The sequence below is a fragment of the Phascolarctos cinereus genome, unplaced genomic scaffold (assembly GCF_003287225.1).
Source record: "Phascolarctos cinereus isolate Bilbo 61053 unplaced genomic scaffold, phaCin_HiC Scaffold_2;HRSCAF=192, whole genome shotgun sequence".
In the NCBI taxonomy this organism is placed as follows: Eukaryota; Metazoa; Chordata; class Mammalia; order Diprotodontia; family Phascolarctidae; genus Phascolarctos; species Phascolarctos cinereus.
In genome coordinates, this window is record NW_027555625.1 from 146925026 (window position 1) to 146952337 (window position 27312).

Here is a 27312-nt window from a genome sequence, read left to right on the forward strand (position 1 = left end):
TCATGACGAGCTATGACATTCCCAGGAATAAAGTTCCTAGAGGCTTCACTGCACATGCTTATATAAAAGCCCACATGATTATGACAACAAAGACAAAAGAGATAATTGTGTCTTCTGATTTGGGGGTTTGAAAACACAGTTGTTTTATATTTTGTCTTCTTAACTAGACTATAAGCTTCAGGAGGGCAGTGGACAAGTCTTTTTCTTCTCTGTATACCTCATGTGGGTACCTGGCACAGAGCTTTACCTATAGTGTTTGTATGGCATTTGATAATGGATGACAGGGATGCTAGATTTCAAGCCAGAAAGAACCTTAGAGATCATCTAATACCAGGGCTTTCGTTTTACAGAAGAGGAAAGTGCTGCACACAGCTGCCCAAGTTCACACAGCAAGTAAGTGTCGAGTGTCTGAGGCTGGATTTGAACTCAGGTCCTCCTGATTCCAAGGTGGGAGCACCACCTAGCTGCCCCAAGGGAGAAGATTCTAACACAGTCATAGGGTCATAGATTTAGAGTTAGAAGGGACCTCAAAGACCATTAAATCTAACCCCTTCATTTTACACATAGGTAAACTGAAGCACAGAGAAGTTTTTGCACATAAAGTTCAATCAATAATCAATAAATATTTTTTTAGCATCTACTCTGTGCCAGACATTGTGCTAAGTGCTGGGAATACAAAAAGAGGGAAAAGTGAGTCTTTTAACTCTGTGTTTTTTCCATGACACAAAACTTGATCATCCCAAGATGCCAACATTAGGTGGACTCCAGGGCCTCGGCACAGTCCTGAGATTCTGAACTCAGCAAACATTCACTTGAACAGCTTACTACGTGCAGAGCATGAGAGTAAGAGGCATGGCTCAAAGGACGGGAGACAGACACTTAAGAAAGTGAAAAACACTTTAATGGTTCAGAGGTACACCCACTACCCTCCTCCTCTACATTCCAGCCGCATACAGAGTCACACGCAGGGTGGGCATAGGAAGGGGAAAGGGAAGGGGAAAAGGAAAGAAAGGAAAGGGGAAGAAAAGGAAGGGGAGGGGAGGAAGGGAAAAAGGAAGGGGGGGGAAAGGAAGGGAATGGCCCTGGGTCACACAGCAAGAGAAAAAAAAAGAGCCAAAGGGCCTGAGCCCCATTTCAAACCCATCAAGTCCCTTTTACTCTTGAGCAGCCTTGGAGGAAGCCAGTCCATGGAAGCACCCCTCATCCCAAGTCCAGGTCCCCTTCCTAGGAAGTTCTGACAGCAAAACCAAGGGAGTAGTAAAGATTTATCTTGGCGACCCAAAGACTGGCAGCTTCTTGGCAGGGGATAGAGGAATCAAAGATGACAGGGCTCCTCCCCTCTGAGATCAGCAGCTTGGACCTCACCCTCTGGCAGTGGGCAGGCGAGGGTAGTCTGGGCAAAAATCCAGGCCTTCCCAGAAGCTGCAAAGAGAACAGAGAATCATCAGGGCTGAACAAGGTTGTACTACCTAATCCTAGAGGCCTGGGCAGGGGAGGCTAAATTGGATGTCACTGTCCTCCACTCAGCCTACTCCTTCCATGATGAAAGTCCTGAATCTCCTAGGTTATTTTCCCTTAGCCTGAAAGGGAAAGAGTCTCCTGCCTAGGGACTGGTTCTGTAAATCTGGACAACTGAGCAGATTAAAGGTACAGGGGAGAGGAGAGAGGGCCTTGGGACTGGGGGAGAGGTATGTCTACAGGGAATCAATGGAAAAGAAAGCAGGAGTGAGTAAATGAGAGAGAGAGAGAGAGAGAGAGAGAGAGAGAGAGAGAGAGAGAGAGAGAGAGAACCCAGGGTGAGGGGCAGAGAAAAGGAGAGGGGCAATGAGGTTATATGTGGAGGAAGGGGGAGAGGTGAAGGGCAAGGGAGGCTGCTGAAACTCTACCTAACCTTCAAGGTTCAACTCTTGCCATTTCCTCCAGGAAACCTCTCTTTGCATTTTGTTTGTGCCTTTCTACTTTGGGTGTGTACATGCCTTGTCTCCCCTAATAGACTTTCAACTCCACAGGGGCAAGGACTGTAGCCTATCCATCTTTGTATCACAGAGCCTAGCATAGCACCTTGCAAAACAGTAGATGTTTAATAAACGTTTGAATGGATGAAAGAATAAATGAATGGGGGTAGATTACAGGGCTCACGTGGGAAGGAGAGGAGAATACAAGGGAGCCAAAGAGGGAAGCATATTGATGGAGGGGCGGCAACATGAAGATGAAAAGGATAGTGAGCGGGCACAAGTCTAGGAACCAGAAGGTATACAGACATTTCTAGTTTGGGGAAATCTCTAGGCCCAACTAACATGGTACACTGGACAGCTGAGGGATTCAAAGTGGTACACTGAGGGGTGATAAAGCTGGACCAAGGGAATGGGGATTGATTTCACTCACAAAAATGCAAACAAGTATTTTATTAAGGTCTAAAGACTTAAGGAGGAGGTGAGCGGGTGAGTTAAGCTATCTTGTGATGGTGGCTCTGTAGCAATGGTTACACGAGGCTGGGGAAGACGAACTCAGGCTTCCCTGGAGCACCAGACCCCTGGACTCCTTCCCTCCTCCCTCCCCCCGTGGGACTTCAGAGCCAGGGAGGCATGTTTCCTGTGATCCCTACTGCTCGGCGGCCTCATTCTCCCAGGCTCCTCTCCCTGGGATACAGAGCAATTCTTTCTCCTTACCCTGGATCCTACAGTTTCAGTGACGTGACTCTGGGGATGTGAAAAAGCTGGGTCTCCTCAGAGCTGGTAGAGCTGTGGCCAGGAGAAGGATGTTAGGGAGTCTCATTCCCCTCCCTTCATCTCTGGGAGCCTGGGGACAAGAAGCTAAGCCAGCCCACTTCCTCCCCAAGAGCCCTCAGAACCGCAGACCTTGCCCTGGGGTGGGGTAGGTACAGCAGGAGGCCAAATGGGCCAGACCTATGAAAAACCTTTGTGACCTTGAGGCTCAGAGGGGGTTTTGGTCTTTAAGAGTAAGACCTGCACTTCTTCCTGGGATGTCTTAGGGCCATGACCAACTTCCATGACTAGGAGGAGTTGGTGATCAGACAAAATGATTCCTAGTGACCCTCTGTGATCCTGGCACCTTATTAACCAGCCCCTTACCTTAAGCGTTTCCTGATGGGTCGGAAGTGCTTAGTGGTCTTGATTGCAAAGATGATGCTGGGGATAAGCAAGAAGGTGCACCAGGCCAGGCAGAACCAGAAGGCATTCTGAAACACACAGGCTCAGACAAGTGAAAGGTGTCCACTTCACCCCAGGGCCCAACCAAGAACAGCTCTGCCCGACTGGTGGGAGAGCTGATGTGAGCTCTTCCTGTATGCAGACACCACAGAGAAAAATCTCCAAAGACATGAGGAGCCCTGGGAGAAGGGACAGGAGGAGGCAGGGCTTGGAGTGGGGGTCCAATAGCCATTACAGGTTGGGCTATGTGGCTTCTGGGGTCTTTTCCTTCTCAGAGATTCTGTGCTCTGTTACCTTACCACTCTCTTGTTTTATGTCCAAGGCAGCTGCCTTGGCTGGCAGACCCTGGGCACAGCCTTGGTTCTATCCCCTCCTGGAAGGTGTGGGAAAGGGAAGGGGGAGGGGGAGTAGTTCTGAGACAAGGGACCAAGGATGGACAAGTATCATACCAGGTGAGAAGGGAGACCTGGAATATAAGCTCTTAAAGAGCAGTAGCTACTTTACAGTTTTTTGCATTCCCATTGCGCTTCCCACACAATGGACATCCTACTTGCCGATTTGATTTTATGAGGAAAAGGGCCACTTACCCAGGGATTAGCGATAAGGTCACACAGGATCACTCGGCCATTGTCCAGTGCCCCAGACAGGGGTTGGCAGGTGGCGATGTGCTCAGTGACCTGTGGAGACAAGGCTACTAGGGAAAGGTTGTGGGGGGACCTGGATCCCCAGGGCCCTATTCTCCTTCTCTTCTCCCTCTCTAATGCTCCCACAGGAAAAACAACAACAACAAAAAAAAACTCTAGGGTTTCCACAGAAAAGTGTCCCATCGAGAAGGGAGGGGAGATTCCCTAAGAAATGTCCAGAAGCCACTCTAAGGCAGAAGCACTCAGCGCCAAGAATACCCTAAGGGGTCCTTGGCATAGATTACATTGGCTGGGGCTAGGGATTTCATCTCTTTTCCCAGGACCATTCCTGTTCAAGGACCCTAGTCCCAAGATTGAGCATCGCAGCAACCTCTGAGAGGTCTCTCTGTCTCCTTCCACCTCCACTCCTTGGCAAACAACAACATACCACCACATATAAGTAAACTGCAAATGCAATGGAGGGGTGAGGACAGAGAGAGAGAGAGAGACTGGAATAACTTCCCCATTCCAATTCAATTCCATTCAACAAACAATTATTAAGCTCCTACCAGACACCAATGCTAGTAGTTGGAAAGACAAAGACAAAAATGAAACCATCCCGGCTCTCAAGAATTATGCTATTGCTATCAAATATTCTATTCTTACACCTCAAATCTCCACCTGCCAAAATTCTAATCCATCCTTCAAGGCCCATGTCAAACATCACTTCTTTCAGGAGTCTTCCCAAACCAGAGGTGATCTCTCCCATTTCTGAGTTCCTAACCCACTCTGTGGCACTCACGCACAGCATTTATCTTACACTGCTTAATATTGTAGCTAATTGTATAATTATCTTCTCTCAACTTTTAGACAAGGACAGAAACCATTCATCTTGTATCACAGAAAGGTCCTAGCATGCAGGAGCTACTCCTTTGCATATTTGTCGGGCAAGAGAATAACCATAAACACACATGTACATATAGGGATAGGAGGATTCGTAGCACAAGAACATTCATTTAGACACAAATAGATAGGTATACATACATTAATATGGATGTGTCTACAGATAAAGACATGTATAGATTGTATAACATATGATAATAATAGTTAACATTTATATGTTATTTTAAGGTTTGCAAAACACTTGCCATCCTTTATTGCATTTGATATTACAACCTTATAGGTACATCCTACTGATGTTATTGTCCTGATTTTACAGATGGGGAAACTGAGGCTGAGAGACAAAGTCATTTGCCCAGTCACACAACTCGTAAGTGTCAGAGACAGGACATGAACCCACATTTCTCCTGACTCCAACTCCCATGTGCTTTCTGACATGCCAGATTGTCCCTCATGCATAAACATATGCAAGCGGGCACATTGCCTGGTTTTCTGCTCCAAACAATATCTGCTGGGCATCTCCCGTCTGCCCATCACTGTGTCAGGTGCTATGTATGGGAAACAAAAAAGATAAACACACACTGTTTCTGTGCTCCAGGAGCTCACAGTGTTGGCTGAGGTGACAAGTCATCCTTCTATCAAACAGTGAGGCAACAACCAGACATGGTGTGATTTGAGGGAAAGAGCTCTAAGCTGGAAATCAGGAGACCCATCCCCTAGCCCCCCACCCCCCACTTTCTAGTTCTGGCTTTTCAACTCTGTACTCATGTGACTTTTGGCAAATAATTTCCCATTTCTCTGGACTTCAGTTTCCTCAGCTATAAAATATTTAGAGCTAGAAGGACCTCAAGAGATCATCTTGTCTGACCCTTTTTTCACTCTAGAAAGAAAATGAGACATCAATACAGCTCAAGTGACTTATCTAAAGTCCGGGGTAATATCAGAACATAGATTCAAACCCAAGTGCTCTGTTTCCGAATCCAGGGCTCCTTACAGAGATTCAAGGCAAAGAGATGTGAAGGCCCAAGGTGTGCTTTAGGGGCAATGGTTCAGTGAAGGGTTTGTGTAGAGAGTGGAAGGGAATAAGATTGCACAGAAACCTTTGGGACAAACTAGAATGCCAAGCTAAGGAACATGGACTCGATCCTGTAGACAGTGAGGATCTATAGAGGGTTTGTGGGCGTGCTCCAATCCCACCTTCCTTCCTAGGAAGGAGACCTGTCACAGTCTCCCCCACTGCTAGTGCCCTGCATTTGAGATTGACTTCCATCTACACAGTATATGTCTTATACGACCACTTTTTTGCATGTTTTCTCCTCCATTAGAATGTGAATTCCTTAAAGGCAAGGGCTTTTGTGAGATTGTTTTGTGATTTTTTTTTCTTTTTTGTATCACCAGTGTTTATCTAGCACAGTACCTGCCACATGGTAAGCACTTAATAAATGCTTGTTGACTGATTCATTTTCTGCTCAAAGAATAATCTGACAGCAGCACATGAAGAGAGGACTGGTGGATGAGGATACAGAAATGAAGAGATTACTTCAGAAGTGATCACAAGCTGCCTGGGTCCCCATCACTCACCATCTCTCTCGCCCAGTTCACGTATTGGATGAAGTATGCCATTTCTCTATTCAGGAAGCACTCACTTTCCTGTGAAGAAAAGAGGATGCCCATTTCTTAGAAAGACCTGAGAGAACAGACTGGGAAGAACCCATCTTCTCAAACATCCCAGGAGCTGCCCTCAAGAGCTGGTTCTGAAGTGGGGACACTAGACTTCAGAGTGATAGGAAAAAGCTAGAATCTATAAATTGTACGCCCAGCACCAGGAGGAGACCCAGTTTGCCCTTCTCCTCTTCTCCCTCCCCACCTCCACTCTCTGCTTCAGATCCCCGGCTCTTGCCCTTTCCTTCTCACTCACATTCTTCAAGATCCAGTGAGCCCGGATGGGCAGCTCAGTTTTCAAGGAGCTCACATTGACCAGAGTTTCTGAAACCACCAGCTGAGGGACGGCAGAGGAGTGCAAATTGAGGGCAAGGAGCATTGCAGGTCTGGTTTCAAAATGCTGACCTAGAGACCCTGCTCCTCAGGTGACATCTCTTTCACATCCCTCACTGTCTACTCCTAGGAAGGCACAGCATGTGGGTAATTCCAAGTTCCTTTCTTGGCTTTGCCCGCTAGCATCTGAGATCTTGGAGTTCCTTTCTGATATTCCTCCCAGTCATTCCCCTCAGCTGTCTTAGGGACAGTAGGCACCCCAACCCGTGTTCTCCACTTCCCCACCCCAGACCCAGCACCTGGAGATTTGAGGCAGATGCTGACAGGGCATGGACACTTTGATTCAGTGTCACCTGTTTAGGAGAGAGCAGAGGTGAGATACGTTAGTAAGGGGAAGCAAAGGTGAAAAGTCAGTGACAAGTATTGATTAAGCACTTACTATATGCCAGCTAAGTACAGGGGCTACAAAGAAAGGAAGACAATCCCTTCCCTCAAGAAGCTTGCTTTCTAATGGGGGAGACAATTGCAATTTGCAAACAACAAAATATTATTCAAAGTAGATGAAGGGTAATCTCAGAAGAAAGTCACCAAGAATTCAGAAAGGACTCAGAAAGGCCTCCTGCAGAAGGATTTGAGCAGAGGGAGCCAGGAAGCCAGAAGAGAGGAAGAAGAGCAGTCCAGACAGAAGGGACAGCCTATTCAAAGGCACAGAATCTGGAGATGAAATGTAGGACACTCAAGAAACAACAAGACTACTGTAAATGGATGTAGAGTTCAAGGAGCAGGGTCAAGTGAGAGAGGATGGAAACACAGGAAAGGGCCAGATTCTGAGGGGCCTTAAATGCCAGATAGAAGATTCTATCTTTGTTCCTAAGGGTTCTTAGATTCCTGGCCATTGGGACCTCCCTCCCCTTTCCCTCTTCTCCCCAGGACCCTGCACTCACCACATGGGTCTGCCGAGGGAGGATCTTCTCCTGGAAAAGGGACTGTAGGGCCTGAGCCTCCTGCTTCAGCTGCTGCCCCAGGGCAGACTCAGTCTGGAGGGATCAGGGGTGGAAGTGGGAGGAGTGGGAGGAGGGGGATGGACCCAGGACATCAAGAAAGAAAGAATAGCAATGTTGCTTGTAGTCATGTCTGACTCTTCATGGCTCCATTTTGGGGATTTCTCGGCAAAGAAACTGGAGTGGTTTGCCATTTCCTTCTCCAGCTCATTTTACAGATGAGGAACTCAGGCAAACAGGGTTAAGTGACTTGCCCAGAGTCACACACCTACTGAGTGTCTGAGGCCAGATTTGAATTCATGAAAAGGAATCTTCCTGATTCCAAGCCCAGTGCTTTATCCACTGCACCAACTAGCTGCTCTTAATAATAGCAATACTGTAAATTTTTTTCCCTTCTTCAAACCACTTTCAAGCCTATTATTTTGTCTGACCCTTAGGTTAACCAGGGAATAGAAACCCCATTTGACAGATGAAGGAACTGAGACTCAGAGACAGTAGAAGACTTGCCCAAGGTCACACAGCTATCTGGGTAGACCCAAGAGTAGACTCATAGCATCCTTAGGAAGGTACATTGAAAGGTCTCACTCAGCCCCTACCTCCCAATAAAAAAGTAAGATATATTATTTCAGGGATGGGGAACCTTCAGCCTTAAGGCCACAAGCCCGTAGGTTCCATCCTACCACCCCACCCCCTGGGCATTATTTCCTTCCTCTTGGTCCCTAGTGGTCAGTGTACCATAATATGATAAGATTTAGATCTGGGAACACCAGAGATCATCTAACACACCACCTCTCCTCTTACAGATAAAAGAATTGAAGCCAGAGAGGTAAGTGGCTTATTCAAGGTTAGACCAGTAGAAGTAAAGAATTGGGATTAAAATGTGAGTCTTCTGGCCCCAAATATAGGGTTCTTTCTACCATCTCACTTTCTCCCAGCAAGCTCCATGGCCCCAAGCCAGATCTCCCTGATCAGGGAATTCTACCCACATACCTCCCTCCTAAGCCTCCTCTTGGCCCTACACCAATCCTCTGTTCCCCCTGGTTTACCTGGGCTTGACTCAACTTCTCCAACTCCTTGACTAGCTTCAAGATGTCGACTTTCACCACTGGCTTCTGGATCTGAAGGGACAGAGCAGCAGTTTAACCCTGGGAAGAGGTTCCACCCTACCTTCTCTCCTGCTCCCATGTCTAGTCTCTCTGGGACAGTCTACTCTAACACTTAGGCATCTCTAGAGTTAGAGATCTCCCAGCTTCTATAGGCCAAGCAGGCAAGAGAGACACATGGAGGCCTGGGATGGGGCATAGCAAAATGTATGGGGCTAACATGTTGCTCTGGGACAGACTAAGAAGTTGTGTAGCTTGAAAAATAAAAGCCTGGGGTGGGAGCAGCTAGGTGGCACAGTGACTAGAGCACCGGCCCTGGAGTCAGGACGACCTGAGTTCAAACCCAGCCTCAGACATATAATATTCACTAGCTTTGTGATTCTGGGCAAGTCACTTAATCCAATTGCCTCACCAAAGAAAAGAAAAAGAGAAGACTAAAAGAAACAGGGTAATTGTCTACCATTATTTGCAGACTTCTTGCGTGAAAAAGAAATCAGACTTTTTCCTTTTGGTCTCAGAAGAAAACTAGGGAAAATGGCTTGAAGACTTTTTCCTTCCTTTCACAGCCAAACTCCTAGCTGTGAAAAGCTGTCAACATTCTACTTGACTCCACTTCCTCTTCTCTCACTCGCTTTTCAACCCCTTGCAATCTAGCTCCCAAACTTCATGTAACTGAAACTGCTTTCTCCAAGGTTACCAATGCCCTCTCTTAAAAAAAAAATCATTGATATCTTTGAGGGTGTTTTTTTTAGATCACCTCTATTACTAAATACATTCCTTTCCCCTCCCCTCACTCCCCAGAAATAAAAATGTATCACTATTTATTCATTCTTCCTTTAAAAATGGAAAAATCTGTGCCTGGACCATTAATATAAAGAAATTCTGGTATGAAAATAGGGAAGGAAAAAAAGGGGTAAAAAAAAGAAATTTACATAGTAATTTTGTTGTATATTGAAAGGCAAGATGTGCATAGTAGATTGGCAGTTTCATGTGCAATCCATCTTTTTTATTGTACTATGTTATGGAAATGCTTGTTTTATTCCATAAATTAAAAATAAAATAAAATAAAATAAAAAAGAAAATTCCTTCCACTGATAGAGACTGTCAACTTGTCTATTAACTTACAGTCTTGAGGAATTGTTGGGCTCTGAGAAACTGTGACTTAGCCACGATCACATAGCTAGTACAACTAACAGCATTTTTTAAATTGTGGGTTGTGACCCCATATGGGTACAATGTGGGGATCACGAAAAATTTGGCAACAGTAAGAGGTTTCTGAATGCCCGACCAAAAATTAATTCAAAATCAAATGCATGTTTCTGGCAGTGTTTGCCCACGCTGTATTGTGCGACTTCACTGCAGCCTTGGTTCTAAACACAAAGCATGTGCACTTTGCACTGTGCATGCCATCACCTCACACAACACCAATGAATGCTGCCAGAAACACCTCAGCTCAGATTCAGGACTACTGTCTTCCTTCCTTCCTTCCTTCCTTCCTTCCTTCCTTCCTTCCTTCCTTCCTTCCTTCCTTCCTTCCTTCCTTCCTTCCTTCTTCTTTCTTTCTTTCTTTCTTTCTTTCTTTCTTTTTCTTTCTTTCTTCGGTGAGACCATTGGGGTTAAGTGACTTGCCCAGAGTCACACAGTTAGTGAGTATTATGTGTCTGAGGCTGGATTTGAACTTAGGTCATCCTGACTCCAGGGCCGGTGCTCTATCCACTGCACCACCTAGCTGCCCTGAGACAATTGTCTTTAATAAATGGTAAAAATTCTATGTATACTAAAGGATCTGTTTTAAAATAAATTTCTTTATGATTTATTATCAGTAAATGTTTGATTTGTATACCTGTTTTATATACCTATATACCCAGTGTCACATAAAAATTTCTTAGGCAAAAAGAAGTCACGAGTGGAAAAAGTTTAAGAAGCCTTGGATAGTATAAGAAAAAGGCCAGGTCTTTCTGACCACAAGCCAACCTCCATCCATTAGGTGACACTGCTTTTCTTACAGTAACCTCTTATTTGCACAATTCCAGTGGCTTTTTCTCAGTCTCTCTGTCTCTTTGACCTTTCTGCATGATCCTACGCCATTGATGACTTGCTTCCCTGGATCTTCTCTCCACCATAGGTTGTCGCAGCCCTATTATCTTCTAGTTCTTCTCCTACCTCTCTGCCACTCCTCATGAGTCTCTAATACTGAGTGATCGTCATCCAAGTCTGTGTTTGAGTGCTCCAGGACTCTACCCTGGGTCCTCTTCTCTCCAGGCTCTCTCAGTGAGTGATCTCATCAGCTCTCATGGGTTCAACTTTTATCTCTATGTGGATGACTCCCAAGATCTATACATCTAGCCTGAATTGCTCTCTTGAGACCCAGTCCTGCATGCATGCATACATGTATGAATAAAAAAGCATTTATTAAGCGCTTTTCCTTCAAAGAATTCAGGATGCAAATAGAAAAGCTCCCAAGGAGCTCATAAGGGAAGGGGATTCCCCTCTAATTGGGGAAGACAGCATATAAAAAAGGTTTCAGTTACAAGTCAGATGAAATTCCCAGGGCTCTTGGACTCTGGGTCCTGGGCTGTCTCCAGTGGGATCCAAGAGGAAGTAGTGGTAGAGGAGCGGGCAGTAGAATGACCTGTCTGGTACATGCTGCCTCCAGTCTCTCCCTCAGGATGCCTGGATGTCCCATAGGCATCTGAAACTCTCAATACATCCCAAACAAAACTAATTTTTTTTCACACTCCCCTCAAAAAAAACCCAAACCCTCCCTTTCTTCCTAATTTCTTTGCTTCCGTTAAGTAGGCCACTCTCCTTCCAGGTACTCACCCAGATTTACAACCCCTCAGAGTCGTCCTTGACTCTTCACTCCCCCTTAGGCCCACATCCAAGTGGGGGGTGGCCAAGCCTTATTGATTCTATGTCTTCCACATCTCTCTCATCTGTTCCCTTCTCTCCACTCACACAGACACCATACCAGTTCAGGCCTTTGTCATCTGCCTCCAGCCTGTGCAATAAGCCTCCTAACCAGTCTCCCCGCCTCCAGCCTCTCCCCTCCCATCCGGCCTGACATTCGGAAAGCACGAGTCTGATCATGTGACTGCCCTGCTCAAACACTTCCACTAGCTTCCAACTGTCTTGAAGATAAAATGCATTCAATACCTCCAGCATTTAAAGATCTTTACAATCTGGCTGCAGCCTGTCTTTTCAGGTTTTCCCAACATTATTTTCTTTAGCACATCCTATGTTCCAAGCAAACTGGCAGACTTTGTTCTCTGTATACAACCATGCATCTCCCATTGCCATGCCTTTGAATAGTCTGTTCCCTACATCTGGAATACATTCCCTCCTCACCCTGCCTCTGATTCCTAGCTTCCTTCGAGGCTTAGCTCCAGTGGGGGAAGGGGAAGGGGAGGGGAGAAGGGAGGGAGGCCTGCCTGACCAGCCTCAAGTGTCTAGTGTTCTCTCTCCCACAAATTACTAAGCATATATTTTTAATTTACTTATCTATATTAATGTTGTTTTCTCCCAGTAGAATGAGGGCAAGGACTGTTGTGCTATTGTCGTTTTATCTCCAATACTTAAGTTGCAGAAAAGTAGATTACTTAGACTTGACATAAGGAAAAACTTATTAACAATTTGGAGCTATCCCAAAGTGGAATAGGCTACCCCTTCCTCACTGTTTCCCCCTCCCCCTGCCCAAGTAATGGGTTTGCCTCTCTCTCCCACTGACTTCAAAAAGTCTCCCAAGTCTCCAAGAGGAAGCAGATTGAATATTTTTCAAAGGGCAAGAGAAGATGCTTGTTCAGATAGGGTAACCCCTATCTAGAGTAGATGGCTCTAAGGTCCCTCTCAGTGCTGACATTCCTTGATTCAGTTCAGTAGCCAGTAACAGGAGAGAATGTAGCGGAAAGAGCTCTCAGGTCTTTATGAACGCAGCTGTAAAGGATCCCTGGGCCTCAATTTTCTCATCTCTAAAATGAGGCAAAGGGGCCAGCTAATAATAACAGCTCATATGTGCAGTGCTTTGGGGTTTACAAAGAACAATAATCCTGCAAGGTTGGCTTTGCAATTTTTATTAACCCCACTCTACAGATGAGTAAATGGGGTAGGAGTTGGGGGAGGAGGGTCTGAGACATATTCAAATCTGCACAGGGCCACACTGGGCAACATAAGGATCTGGAGTGGGATTCCAGCCAAGCTTTCATGACTCTAAGTTCTTTCTCTTACCCAGGGACCTCTGAATCAGGGTTGCCTCTCTGACATGAAGCCCAAGAATTTTCCAGTTCCCATATTCTAGAAGTCTATGCAGGGGCACCTCAGATTAGATGAGAATGTCACAGGTTCATAAGGTTATAAGCTCTAGAAGTAGAAGGGACCACAGAAGATCATCTGGTCCAACCCCTTTATTTTATACAGGAGGAAGCTGAGGACCAGAGATCTTTGGTCCAAGATCAGAGTGAACAGGCCAGGGTACTAAGGAGCTAAGGAGGCAGCCCCAAGGGGTTGGAGCGTGCAGGGGAGGCAGCAGGCTGACCTGAGTGAGGAAGCTGGGGTAGTCAATCTTCTCTATCCCGCTGCTCCTGAAGGCCTCTAGATCTCTCTTAGCAGCTTCATTCAGCAGGTCCAGATCCTTCATATCTATATTAAAGCTCTCCACCTGCTCCCGCAGCTTGGCAGTATACTAGGATAAGGAGAAACAGGCATATTGAGCCAGGACCAACCCATAGGCAACCAGGGAAAGAAGTGTCCCCTCTTACCTCCTCCTCCATCACCCCCAGTTTGCCCAAAGAATTAACTGTTACATAGCACTTTGAGTTTACAAAGTTCTTTACACATCTCACCTCCATTTTGAGCTTCAAAATAACCCTGGGAGGTGAGATACTACAAGTGTTATCATCCATGTTACAGATGAGGAAACCAAAACTCAGAGGAGGTAACTAGGTATTCATAGCCCAGGTGAATAAGCATTTGTTATTAGTAGCAGTAACAATAACTAACATTTATTTATTGCTTTATGGACTGCAAAGCACTTTACATGTAAATTAATTTTTATAGAATCATATAATCTAAGAACCGGGAGGAGCCAACTTAAATCTCTGTTAACAGATGGAGAACATAGCCCCATTGTTCAGTCATTCTTAAACCAATGCTGTTCATGGGGTTTTCTTGGCAAAGATTCTGGAGCAGGTGGCCATTTCCTTCTCTAGTGCATTAAGGCAAACAGAGGTTAAGTGACTTGCCCAGGGTTACACAGCTAGTAAGTATCTGAAGCTGGATTTGAAGTCAGGTTAGACTTGAGGACCAGCACTCTACCCACTGAGCCACCAAGTTGGGAGGAGCTAGCCTAAATCTCTCAGTTAATCGATGGAAAACAGAGACCTCAAGAGATTAAGTCATTTGCCTAATATCACACAGCCAGAACAGGACAGGAAAAAGAATTCAGGACCTCTGACTCTCAGATTAGCCATCTACAAGGACTCTCAGGTCCCTCTCTTGGGCCCTGACTGATAGCTTGTATCTTCCTGTTCTTTTAGGAGATTGGCCCCCTAAACACAGAAAGAAACTCACAGGAAGAAAGCACAATGACCCCTTTGCTCTCCATTCTGCACCTGGTCCCTAGCCACATCACTGAAGTCACATGATATGAATGCATGAAAGGACCTTGGATATAATACTAGCTTGCATATATATATATATATAGTGCTTTAGAATTTACAAAGGGCTTTACATGTATTATTTCCTTTGATCTTTAGAGATCATCTACTCTAATCCTTTCATTTTATAAATGAGGAGAATTAGGTTCAGAGAGGGAGAATTGCCCAAGCTCCCACAGATTGTAATTGGCAAGAGCTGGGTTAGCTGACTCTTACCTCCGTACTTATTCTACTACAGCCCTTGCCTTTCTTATTCTTGTGCCCCTTATGTCCACCTCCCTTTCCCCTAACCACAGTCAACCTCTGGCTATCCAGTCCTCACCCTAGTTGCGTTGCTGCCAGGGGACTGGGAACCTATGGCTCAGACGCCAGGGCTGAATTCAGAGAGTCCTCTCTGAATGGGGCCCCAGTGCTGCCCCCTTGGCTACTGACCGCCTGACCTAAGAGCCAGAAGCCAGTAGGAGCTCAAGTCTCCAGGACAGAGAGGGTCAGAATCCTGCCATGCCTGTTTTTAGAGGTGGCCAACTTGTGATTCTTTTCAAGTTTCTTACCTTATTAATGTCCAGGTGCTTTTCTGGGTCATAGGAGCCATTAAGCTGTAGGACCTTCCAGAGAGCAGCACCCTCCTTACATTGCCTAGGAGAGCAGCAAGGAATCAGGGTGGGGCCAACCCTCCCATTGACCTCTCACCCCATTTCTAACATCTCCCCCTTCCCAGCCCTGAGAAGGCCAAGATGCTGACGGAGACACTCACTGATAGGCAGAAGGGATGCTGATGTCCTTCTTGAGGCCCAGGAGGTGGGACAGGTTCATGGATGGGGGCAAGTTCCCTGGGGTGTCAGCAAACTACACATGAAGTGGGGAAAGGAAGTCTACAGCAATGATTAAGACAGCCCCCTCTTCTCCCAGGGCCCTGGCCTCTCTTGGCATGGTGATTGGATAACACACAGCAATGCCCCTAGTCATGAACCCAAATCAAGAGACTTCTCCAACAGGTAGCTTCCCAGGATACAGGAAAGTGGTCTTAGCTATAGAAAATAAATTTCCCACCAATTCCTGGACTTACAAATTGGGGACAAACTGGGTGTCAGGCCTCCTGGTTTCTGTTCTCAATTTCAAGAATGGAGTATTAACTGATGGGTATAATGACACCACTTCTTATCTTTGTTTTCAACAGTAATATGACAAGGAGTTCACCCAGGGACTTCTAGGATTTCTGCCCAAGTCTCTCTCACTCCCACCTGCTGCTGCTATCTCTTTGTCTTTCCCTGTCCCCAGTGTTTCCATGTTTGTTTTTCACTGTCTCTTCCATTCTGTGTTTCTATTGGTCTCCCCCCTTGCTTCTCTTAAGCCCAACCCCTGGGACAGAAGCTTTGGTAGCCTATGTCTCTATTTATCCAGTGAGACAAGGGCCAGCCCACAGGCCCTGGGCCAGGCCTCACCTGGTACAGCTCCTGGTTCTCCCAGCTTCGGCACACCAGCGTCTGGACGTTGCCCCCCAGGAGGAAGGTGGCAAAGATAAGGATGATGAAGGGTCCAGAGAAAAGGAAGCTTAAGCCCACACCCCTGTGGAAAAGACAGGGCAGGGGATCAAGAGGGTGAAAAGGAGGTAGGTCCTGGCTTGCTCCCATCCCTGACCCAAATATCTCTCTTTCTACTCCTCCTCAGGCAACCATGGAATTGGGAACTGCTCAGGACCGCCTGGGATACTGAACTAGCCTCATGTTGACCATGGGGAACCTCCAAGCAAACCTAATTGGATCCACCTAGGGCCAAGTTAAGACAGGGGTCAGTAACTATCTACAAGGTGCTCTTTCTTTATTTCATAGGGGAGAAAGAACCATGCTGAGCAGGTGCTAAGGAAGAGGGAAGGGAAGAGTGGAGGGTCTGAAGGAGCAGAAAAGGGGGCAGCTTTCACTACTGGGTGGGGAGGGAAGGACAGGGCAGAGGACAGAGCCATCCTTGGGACTGCTGGCCCCTTTCCTACCATCTGGTCAGCTCCATGGGCCAGATGGGACCAAATAAATAAATAAGGCCATGGAGACAGTAAGACCTGGATTGTCTATGTATGAGCTGCCAGACCTAGGTGGTCACCAAACACACAATAGGACTCATACTGAGGCCCAGTGACCCCCTACCTCATACCTCCACAGCTTGTGGAGTATGGAAGCCACTCCCTAGGACATAGGAGGAACAGTAGGGGCCAGCTGGCACCAGCACCCTTCACCCCAAGCCCTTAGAGCCCAATTCCATTTGTTGTCCTATCTTGCCCCTCTCAGTTCCCCTGCCCCACCTCATCCTTACGCCATGAGAAATTGAGCCCCAGCCTCGCCCTTGGCTTCGGTGTGGCTGGAGTCTTCTCGGGCAGATATGCCCCAGAGGCCCAGGCTGAGGCCCAGCAAGTTACAGATGACCACCAATAGGATCACGGAGGACAGCACATAACCTGCAATCCACCTACCATGGTGGGGTAGGGAGGAAATGGATGGGGAGAGTCAAGATGTGAGAGGTCAGGAAGAAAATGAACTTTTCCTACCTCTTTCACAGGCCTTGGAGGGATAAAAACATAGAACAATGCCAAGGGTGCAGTGCCAGAGGAAGAGGAAAAAGACACTAACCCTAAGGCTGGATGTACATGAGTAGTACATGAATATTTAAGTACATGGACAGAATTGATCCTAAGCTTTCGGTTACTGATCTGGAAACACTTGGGACCATAAGAACACAGGATTTTAGGGGCTCAGAAAAACCTTAGAAGTCATTGACTGCTCCAACCCCCTCATCCTACTGATGGGAAGAAACTGGAAACTGATACCCCTTGTTTCAAAGGCTGAGGAAAAAATGAATAGCATAGGACTCACTGGGTTTGAGGGCTGAAATACTAGAGGTCAAGGCTAAGTTGGGAGGAGGAGTAACTAAGCCCTGGAGGATGAGAGGAGCTAAGTACAGGATGTTGGGAGCGGGTACTCAGAAATCTGAATCTTGAGTGCATAGGGCAGGGAGTAGGTAGGAGGGCAGCTATATTTTCTCTCTACCCCTGGATCTGCCCTCCCCCAACTCACCCAATACCTGTATCTCTCATATCTCTGGATCATACGTAGGTAAGGCCTGCTACTGTTCTCTGCCTGTGCAAGAGCCTGCCTCCAACGGTCAGCAGCCTCAGAGCCTGGAAAGCCTTCAGACAGGGTCCTCACTTCCTCTGGGATCTGAGCCACCTCCTCCTTCAGCTCTGCAAGGGGAGGTGTGAGATAGCAATAACAATTATGGACTCACATTTCTATCTTCTATTATCCTAGAGCCTATTTAGATGTTTCTCTTCTTACTGTTCCTGATAGTACCCTGAAGTTGTCAAGGGAAAGCCTCCACCTCCCACTTTAAATAAGTATAGTGCTTTATAGTTTACCAGGTACTTTCATATGCTTTGTCCCACTTAGACCTGATAAAATCTCTTCAAGTTAAGCAGGATGGGTATTATCCCCATTTTATAGATGAGGAAGCCAAAGTTCAGAGAGGTCATGCTTGTTCAAGGTCACACAGCTAGTAGGGTGAAGGAACAAAACCCAAATCTAGTGTTCTTTCCACTATCAGACATTATTCTTCTACCCCTAGCTTATCCTTTCCTCAAGAGAAACTCTTCACAGGAGATTCTGTGACCTATGGGTCCATTGCTAGCTGGTTACCATGGCTTACAGAAACTCATGCCTGCAGTAGGAAGTTAAGAGTAGGAGCCTCCCCGGGGTTCCTGCTGGCAGAGGACAACTCACCTTGAACTATGTTTGCTGTCTCCATAGCTGTTAGAACTGGGAGTGTATTGAATGTGCTGTTATCCTGGAGAGGAGCAGAAGAAGAGGTCACACCCTCTAGATCAGAGAAAACCATCCCTGTCCCCAGTTCTAAGAGGGGCTCTTAGCTGGATCTGAGGATCTTAACACATTTTGAAGAAGGTCTTGTCCAAGTCTGGAGGCTTCTCCCCAGAAGTGAGAAGGTGAGATGGCTTGCTAGGAAGTGAACCTCAAACCAAGAAAAAAACCCTGAACCAAGAAAAAACACAGGAATTCCATTTTCCTCAAGTCTAATCCCACTTCTTATCCCCCAAGATACACACCTTCTGAACCATGTTGGAAAAATTGGCCTCTGGGACACTCTTCAACTTCTGGAGGACGCTCTTCACAGAAGGTACCTGAAATCACAGCATTCAAAAATTCATAGAGATAAATCTACCTCCCTCCCCAAACCAACTCAGTCCTGATCCAGACACTGGATCTGGAAACCCTTCTAGTCTACAGCCTATGATCCCAAGGTCCAGACACTTTCCCTACATGACCTTGACCTAGTGGAAAGAAATGGGATTGAGAATCAGAAGATGTTTATTTAAAACCAGACACTTAAATCCTCAAATATATTACCTAGTCCTGCAGTTCTCAAAGCATAGCCTGGGGAACCCTGGGGGCCCCCAACACTCTCCCAGAGGTCCACAAGGTTAAAACTATCTTCATAATAATACTAAAACATTTTAATTTCAAATGTGATAAATATTGATAGATATAACCCAAATAAATAAAAGCTATTGGGAGGGAGCCTCAATAATTTTTAATAGTGTAAAAGGGGTCCTAAGACCAAAAAGACTGAGATGGGCTGCCTTGAGTCTAACCTACGAGGCAGTGAGAAGTCATTTGAAAGAACACTAGATGAGGGTTTAGAAAAACTGAGTTCTGGTCTCTCTCTGCTATTTATTGCTTGGTGTGACCTTGGATAAGTCATTTCTTTTATTCTTTAACTCTTAAAAATGAGGGGTTTGGACAGATGACTTCTATGATCTCTTTTAGTTATAAATCTTCTTGTCCAAAGATTCTAGAGCCAGGCGTGGCAGAGAGCTGCAGGAAGAAATTGCACAGAACAGAAGAATAATTAACAGCTCGTGTTTCTGTGGAACTGTACAGTGCAGAAAAGGCATATCCTGCCATTGGTAAAGGGAATTTCTCCATCCAGGAGTTACTTATATCAATGAAATCATGGGTCCAGTCCCTAACCCTTTATCTAGCACTCTAAGGGCTATGAATCACTTTAAATATAATTATCTCATTTGATTATCCCAACACAATACCATGAGCTAAGTGCTATTATTATATCAATTTTACAGGTGAGCAAACTGAGGCTGAGGTTAAGTGACTTGTCCAAGCGCACACAATGAGTAAGTGTCTAAGGCAGGGATTTGAACTTCCTGACTCCAAGTCCACCATTCTATCCACTGTGATTGAGCTGTTTTAGAAATAAGGAAAGGTAGATGAAGGGTTGGAGTTTGGCTGACTTGAGTCATTAACCCAACTTGGAAGACATGTGAGTTGGGGATAGCATGGGAGGAGAGAGAGAAAGCAGAGGAAGGAAAAAACATTGAGAATATTAAAGAGTAGTGGGAAAGAGAAGAGAGAGAAGGAGGACAAAATATTCACTCCTTCTAGAAACACCACACATGCACCAATTTTCCTGCACCCAATTCCCATCTAGAATTTCTTTAGGGAAGAAGGGAACAAGGATTGATTAAGCTCCTACTGCATGCCAGGCACTGTCCATTGTTATCTCTGGGAAGTAGGTGCCACTATTATCTCCATTTTACAGTGGAGGAAATGAGGCAGACAGAAGTCAAGTGACTTGTGCAGGGTCACACAGTTAGTAAATGTCTGAAGCCACATTTAAATTCAGGTCTTCCTGACACCAGGCCCAGAGCCCTATCCACCACACCATCTAACTGTCTCTGAAATGTCTTCTCTTTATGCTACAAGGCAATGGGGACACCCGAAGGCAGAGAGCTGAGTTAAGTCTCTGCCTCCTCCATCCTCTTTCTGGTTCCACTCAAAGTCCCACCTCAAGCCCGAGAGTCCTGAGTCCTGAGCTCCCTTTGTTCTACTCCTACGCCTCTCACTTCGCCCACTGCCCCCATGCCCCACCCCGCCCACCACCATGAGGTCCAAGCCATACTGCTATGATGCCAGCTGGCCCCTGGGTACCCACCTGGCTGAAATTGGCCCCCAGCTCCAAGAGCTGGATATGACTCAGGGCACTGGCACAGCCCTGGCACTGGCCGTCCTGGAGCAGGGAGAGAAGCTTGTGCCTATGGTCCTGCAAAGAGGAAACCAGAGGCTCTTGCTGAGTCTGTAGATAGCCTGTGCTGGAGTTGAGTAGCTGAAGGTGGTCCAAAGAAACCTGCAAGTCTGAGAGGGGTGGGACGAATTAAGTCAAGGGGTTGAATTTAAAGCTCAATTAACATCAACATCATCATCATCATCATCATCAAATAGCTAACATTTACATAAAACTTCCTAAGCTTGCAGCACAAATTTATGTATTTTATTTGATCTTCATAACAGTCCTGGGAGGTAAGTGCTGTTATTAACCCCATTTTACAGAAGAGAAAACTGAGGATGAGAGGTTAAGTGACTTGTCCAGGGTCACAGAGCTAATTGTCTGAATCTGGATAAGAACCCAGGACTTACTGATTCCAACACTGTGCTACCTAACTGCCTCATGAACAAAGCCCTTTCAGTCTTTCTCACCCTCACTCCGCTCCCTTCTTCCTCCACAAATTTCTCATATACACCAATGCACCCATACTTTCCACACCCATCCATATTCACACACCACACACACACACACACACACACACACACACACACCCCAGTTCCACACCCATGCACACACCCCAATACATTCACACACATTCACACTCACATGCCATGCACCCATGGATTCAGGGCCCCTCTTACCTTGGCCCAGTCTTTGTAGGGTGGCTAGCATAGGATACACTGTGCCCCTGAGCTGGGTATGGATGGTGCTGCCAAGGTTTACACCAACAGCTGGAGACAGGAGACAACGAACAATTTTATGGGGGAGACAGATCTTGAAACAATAAAGGTCAGTGGAGGAGAGGAGGACAGACCTGGCAGATCCAGGGACCAAGCCAGCCTCGTAGAGATTAGATGGGGATCAGAACTCAAGGCTCCCAAAGGACAGGGGCTTGATATTGTCTGCCAGCTGCAGCCCAGGGCTCTGCAAGTAGCAGGTCCTTGCTCAGTGCCAGGATGCACTAAGTGCCTAGATCTAAACCCCACCTTTGTGGGAGCTTCCCAAAGGCAGCGTGGATGCTGAGGGAGTGAGGGGAGGCTTCCTCCCAGGGAGTTACTGGACTTTATGAGCTCAGCCTCTGAGGAGGTGCTGGGCTCCTAAGCAGCCCATGCCTGCAGGTTCCAAGGAATTCCACGGCTCTCAAGCTCTCACCATCCAATTCCTCCAAGACTCGATTCTGGGGGATGGAGAACTGCTCAGCCACTGCCTTCAGCTCCTGTAGAGGCAAAGGAAATACCAAATCCAAGCTGGTGCCTTCACCTCCTCCAGGTCTACCTAGAAAGCCTCAGGAGCATTACCTTTCTCCAGGCAATTCCTATCCACTGGATCTACCCACAGGCCACAATTAGCTCCCAAGCGGCAGCTGGCTGCCTCCCTGACCACCTACAATCTGGTTGCTTCCCTGCTCACCTGCTGCTGCGGCAAAAAAAAAAAAAAAAGGATTACTGCTCACCTGGGGGACATCAGAGACCAGACCTTGTAGGGAATTCAGCACGCCAGGCACAGCCCGGACACCAGGGCCTACCTCATCGTGTGTCTTTTGGTTGGTAATGAAAGCACAGATCACACCGGTCCTATTGCAGAAGGGAGAGAAAGCTGTGGTCAGTATCCACAGCAGGCAGGGGATGCCCCCAAGGCTCTTACCAGGGATTAGGGGAGCCAGAAATCCTCTGCTTCCCCTCCCCGCAAAACACAGTGAAGTGCACTTGAGCCTCCTGGATCTCCTAATACCACACCATACCAATTTGCCTCCCTCTGTCCCTCCTGGCCACCCCTCCCTCCCAGGTCCCCTAATGGAGGGTCCGTGATTACAGGAGGAGAAGAGTGATGAGCAGCAGGAAAGTCATGAGGCTGCCCCTCTCACAGGCCATAGACTTGTGCTCAACCTTGACGCGGCCCCCACAGCGCCGGCGGCAACGGCAACAGCAGAAGCAAAACCCGACGGTGGGAACGATAAGGAGGAAGAGGCCAGCAATCACAGCACACACCACGTAGCCAGCCTCATACCGGACCACCTGCAGCGGGTGGTAAGGGAGGGAGAGAGGGAAGATGTCAGCCAGGACCTCTGGCCCAGTCCACCTTCTCCGTCTCCCCCTACACATAATTAATTAACACTCAGAAGGGACTGACAGACTAGCCCTCCCATTGCCACCCTCTCCCAAATTATAACCCCGCCCTTTGCTCAGTTTATGGACATCCAGCACTGAACAATGAGCTGAGCACTCAAGTTAGCTGCAAAAATAATTCACAGATTAAGATAGCGTGGTCCTTAATCCGCTCCCAATCACCCCTCCTTGAAGGGGTGGAAGGTAATGGGAAATTGGACCAAAAGCGAATTGAACTCAAGACCACTACCTGTAAGATAGGCAGTGAGAAGATCTGGGTTTTAGCCTCCCTGTGTATGCTACTGAAGCAGCTAAGTGGCTCAGTGCATAGAGAGCTGTACCTGGAGCTCAGGAAGACCTGAGTTCAGATCCAGTCTCAGAAGCTTAATAGCTGTGTAGCCCTGGGCAAGTCCCTTGTAACTTCTGTCTGCCTTAATTCACTGGAGAAGGAAATGGCAAACTGCTCCAGTCTCTTTTCCAAGAAGCACTGGTGCGCTATGATCCATAGGGTCACGAAGAGCTGTGCATGACTGAATGACTGAACAACAATGTATGCCACTAGGTAACACTATGGGATGCCGACAGGTAACACCAGGCCCGTCGCTTCCAATCTCTAGGCCTCACCTTGTCTTTGAAGTGAAGGTGTTGGACTCGCTGATAATCATAATAATAATAGCTATGTTTATATGGTACTTCAAGGTTTGCAAAGTGCTTTTTTTTTTTTTGCAAAGTAATCAATCATAAGCATTTATTAAGTGCCTACTGTGTGCCAGGAGGGCATTTCAGTGACACAGCCATCAAGCCAAGGAGCTTGGAATCAGGAAGACATCCTCATGAAGTGAAATCTGGGCTCAGATACTTACTAGCCTTGTGACCCTGGGCAAGTCACTTAACCTTGTTTGTTTCAGTTCCTCATCTGTAAGGAAATGGCAAACAACTCTGGTATCTTTGCCAAGAAAACCCCAAATGGGGTCACGAAGAGTCAGACACAACCGAAAAGACTCAGCAACAACAAAAACGTGCCAGGGACCACACTAAGCACTCAGGATATAGAAATAGGCAAAAGACAGTCTTTGCCTTCAAGGAGCTTACACTCTAACAGGGGAGTGGCATGCAAACAACTCAGTGCAAGCAAGCTACATACCGGAGGGATAGGAAACAATCAACAGAGGGAAGCCACTAGAATTGGGGGATTTGAGAATGGTTTCCAGGAGAAGATGGGGTTTTATCTGGAACCTGAAGGAAGCCAAGAGGTAGAGGTGAGGAAGGAGGACATTCCAGGCTTGGGGGACAGCCAGTGAAAACTCCTGGAGTCAAGAGATAGAGGGTCTTGTTTGAGGAACAGCAAGGAGGCTGATGTCACTTGATCAAAGCGTATGGGGTTGGGGTTGGGGGTGCTAGGAGAAGACTGGGAAGGTGGAGGGGGCTTAGGTTACGGAGGACTCTGAACGCTAAACAGACTTCATAGCTGATCCTGGAGGAGACGGAACCGCTGGAGTTTACTGAATGGGGGAGTGACGTGGTCAGATTTACACTTTAGGAAAATCACTTTGATGGCTGAATAAAGGTGGGTTGGAGCCCAGAGAGACTAGCAGCAGGCAGACCAACAGGCAGGTTATTGTAATAGTCCAGACATGACCCCTATACCAGGGGGGTGGCAGTGTCAGAAGAGAGAAAGGGGTATATTTCAGAGATGTTTTGAAGTTTTTATCCTCACTACTACCCCATGAGCTAAGTACTAAACTTATCCTTCTTTTACAGATGAGGAAACTGAGGCAAGCAGAGGTTAAGTGACTTGCCCAGAGGCAAGCCAGCAAGAATTCAAGTCTTCCTGACTCCAGCTCCAGAGCTCTAACCACTGCACCACCAGGCTAATAGCTGACATTTGCTTTAGTGTTTTGAGGTTCGTAAAGTGCTTTACACACAATCTTTTGTTTGATTCACTATCCTATGAGATGGGTGTATGGACATTAATGGCCTTCTTTTACAGATAAAGAAACTGAGGCTTGCCCACAATTACACAGCTAGTGTGCCTGTGGGAGATGAGATTCCAATCCAGATCTCTCCTGACTCCAAATCCAGTCCTCTTTTCACTATAGCACCCAGCCTCACAAATCTCGAAGGTTCATTCTAGTTCCAGTATCCTACGATTCTATAAAGCTCTATCTCCCCCCCCACCCCAACTCTGTCCCTCCTATCCCTTGAGATTTATACACCATCCCCACCAAAAATAATCTGGCCTCTTGATACTCACATCTGAGGTTCGAACAGAAGAGGGTTCATTCAGGGCCACTCGAACCAGCCCTACAGAAAAGGGAGACATCACTACCATCACTACCACCTCATCTTGCTACCTAGCTTGCCTTCCCAACCCCTACCCAGATCGCCAGTAGCCAATCTGGAGAGTCATCACGGAGATATTTCATATCTTTAAATGAACAGGAGCTTTGGAAATTCAGGAGGGAGGGTTCAGGGAACTCCTCCCCCATACACACCCTATATGCCATGGAAAGGACACCTTGCCCCATAAGGTCCTGCCCAGACCTGCTACAGGGAGCTGGGCTTGATCAGGGAGTGGGGGAGGTAGAACTTAGGAGAGAACACTCCAAGTTACACCCTATTCTTCCCAGCAGCTTGCTCCCCAACCCCACCCAGACCTCCCCAATCTGCGCAGTGGGGCAGACGCTATTTAAGAGTGGTCAGAGACTCACAATTTCTGATTCTCAGAGGCTCTGCCATACAGGGGCACCATGCCTACCAGGTTGCAAAGGTGAGTGGGATGCAGGGATTCAGAGCAAGAGGCCCAGCCCGCTCTAACGTTTCTTCCCCTCCACCCAAAGAGAAAGAACAGAGATGGAGAGGGCAGCCCATCCCTGAGACCACAGCCCTGAAACTCTTCACTCTTCCTCCTACTGACCCCAAGACTGGCACCTGCTGAACCCCCAGCCCCTCCACCCCGACCCTGTGCTCTCCACTTCAAAGCCTTCCCAGCCATTTCAAAACATTCCCTCTGCCACCAACGCCACTGTCCTAGTTCTCCTAGGAATGCTGCCAATCCTGGAAGAAGGAGCTATTGGGAGTTCTCTCCCAGATGGCGCCAGGGCCAAAGATGTCTGGGTCCCTCTTGTCCTGGCCGGCACAAGCACCACATCGGCAGGGAGTTAGGACAGACCCCGGTAGAAAATGAGTAGCCCCACAGGTAGAGGGAGTGACAAGGCTCTGTGATGGTCAGAGGACTTTGCCCTTTCCCCCAGACCCCCCCCCATCCTCACCTTCTGGAAAGGGGTTAAGCTGCACCATGTCCAGGAAGCCCCGCACCATCCTGTAGAGGGGATCCAGGGACCCAGGTGGCCGCGCCTGAAGATCCAGCCAGCGGCCTTTGCCCAGCCGGGTAAAATGCAATCTCTCCGCCTGGCCCTGTGGCCCGCAGTACTGTGAAGTCGCCTGGCCCCTGCATAGGGCCAGCTCCAGCCCCAGCAGGAGGGCGATAGGGCCCAGGCTTCCGGAGTGCCTCATCTGGAAAGGGACCCAGCCGTCCTGGAGACAGACAGCAGGAGCTGGGGCAGGGGGCGTTTCAACAGTTCTGTGTGCAGGCAAGGAGGAGAGGGCAGGACACACATCCTTCTCTCTAGTCCTCCGCTCACCGGAGTTTCTAAAACCGGCCCAACTGGTTTGCTACTTCCAGATCTGGCTCCCTTCAGTGCCTGAGGACCAGGAAGGGAAGAGGCATTCGGGAGGGGGAGGGGACAGGTTGAGTTCCAGGTGCCACCCTCTACTACTAAGAGAGGATAGCCCTGGTTGGAACTCATGGCATCCCTCCATCTTCCCTTCCTCCCAGCCCCAAGACGTAAGGCGACTCAAAGCCCCTAGACGTGCAAAGCTTCTCCTAAGGTCTCTCTGTAGTAGAGAAGGTAGGGGTGGCCATAGCCTTCCTCCATCCTTGCTCTCTTCCCACCCCCACCTAATTCCCAAAGATGAAGGTTCACAATCCTTATTCCTCCTCCTCCTCCTCCTCCCCCAAGAGACCTCCAGATAGGGGAGTAAGATGAGGGAGAAGTAAAGGCCTCAGTTAATAACTGGTTCTGTCCGGATATGAGAACTCATCAGAAGGGGGTGACTCAGAGATGGGGATCAGGGCCACAGGGAAGAAAGAAGGAAATTATCAACAGGCCAGGAGCAGGATAGGAAGGTCAGTGGGTCAGGCCAAGCATCTCACATGGGTAGAGGACACCCCGAGGAAGAGACGGGAAGAGAGCTCTCAGGAAATCACAGAGTATTAAAACAGGAATAGATCTAGTCTAGTCCTATCTAGACCAAGATCTAGTCCGAACCATGAGGCAATGTGCTATCGTGGGAAGAGCCCCACATCTGGAGTCAGAAGAGCTGAGCTCAAAGCCATTCACTATGTGTATGACCTTAGGTAAGCCATTTCAACTCTCTCAGCCCCCCTCAGTTTCTTCATCTGTAAAATGAGATGGTCTCTTCCAGTTCTAAATGCTACAGACCCTTTCATTTTATAGAAGAGAAAAATTGAGCCTCAGGGTGTCTTCTCAATCTCCTTGGATAGCATTGTCAATGCGGTATAGAGACAAAAGCATTGTATTTGGAATCCAAGGACTGGGTAACATTTTTGTCCTGATGCTA

At 47.4% G+C, this 27312-nt stretch overlaps 1 protein-coding gene across 1 annotated transcript; it reads right to left on the reverse strand.

Moving 5' to 3' along the window:
• Positions 1–883: 883 nt before the first annotated feature.
• Positions 884–26362, reverse strand: PROM2 (prominin 2). Its single transcript, XM_020988321.2, has 24 exons — positions 25941–26362; positions 24923–24972; positions 22376–22578; positions 22017–22137; positions 21716–21779; positions 21205–21294; positions 20453–20652; positions 18549–18623; positions 18208–18271; positions 17513–17672; positions 16748–16900; positions 15886–16009; positions 15198–15289; positions 14995–15079; positions 13324–13470; positions 8736–8807; positions 7633–7725; positions 6988–7041; positions 6612–6692; positions 6275–6343; positions 3758–3847; positions 3093–3199; positions 2670–2741; positions 884–1422 (listed from the first exon to the last, which is right to left on the reverse strand). Exons 1-23 carry the CDS (start codon positions 26182–26184, stop codon positions 2678–2680), a joined length of 2502 nt encoding a protein of 833 aa, XP_020843980.1. The 5' UTR covers positions 26185–26362; the 3' UTR covers positions 884–1422; positions 2670–2677.
• Positions 26363–27312: the final 950 nt, after the last annotated feature.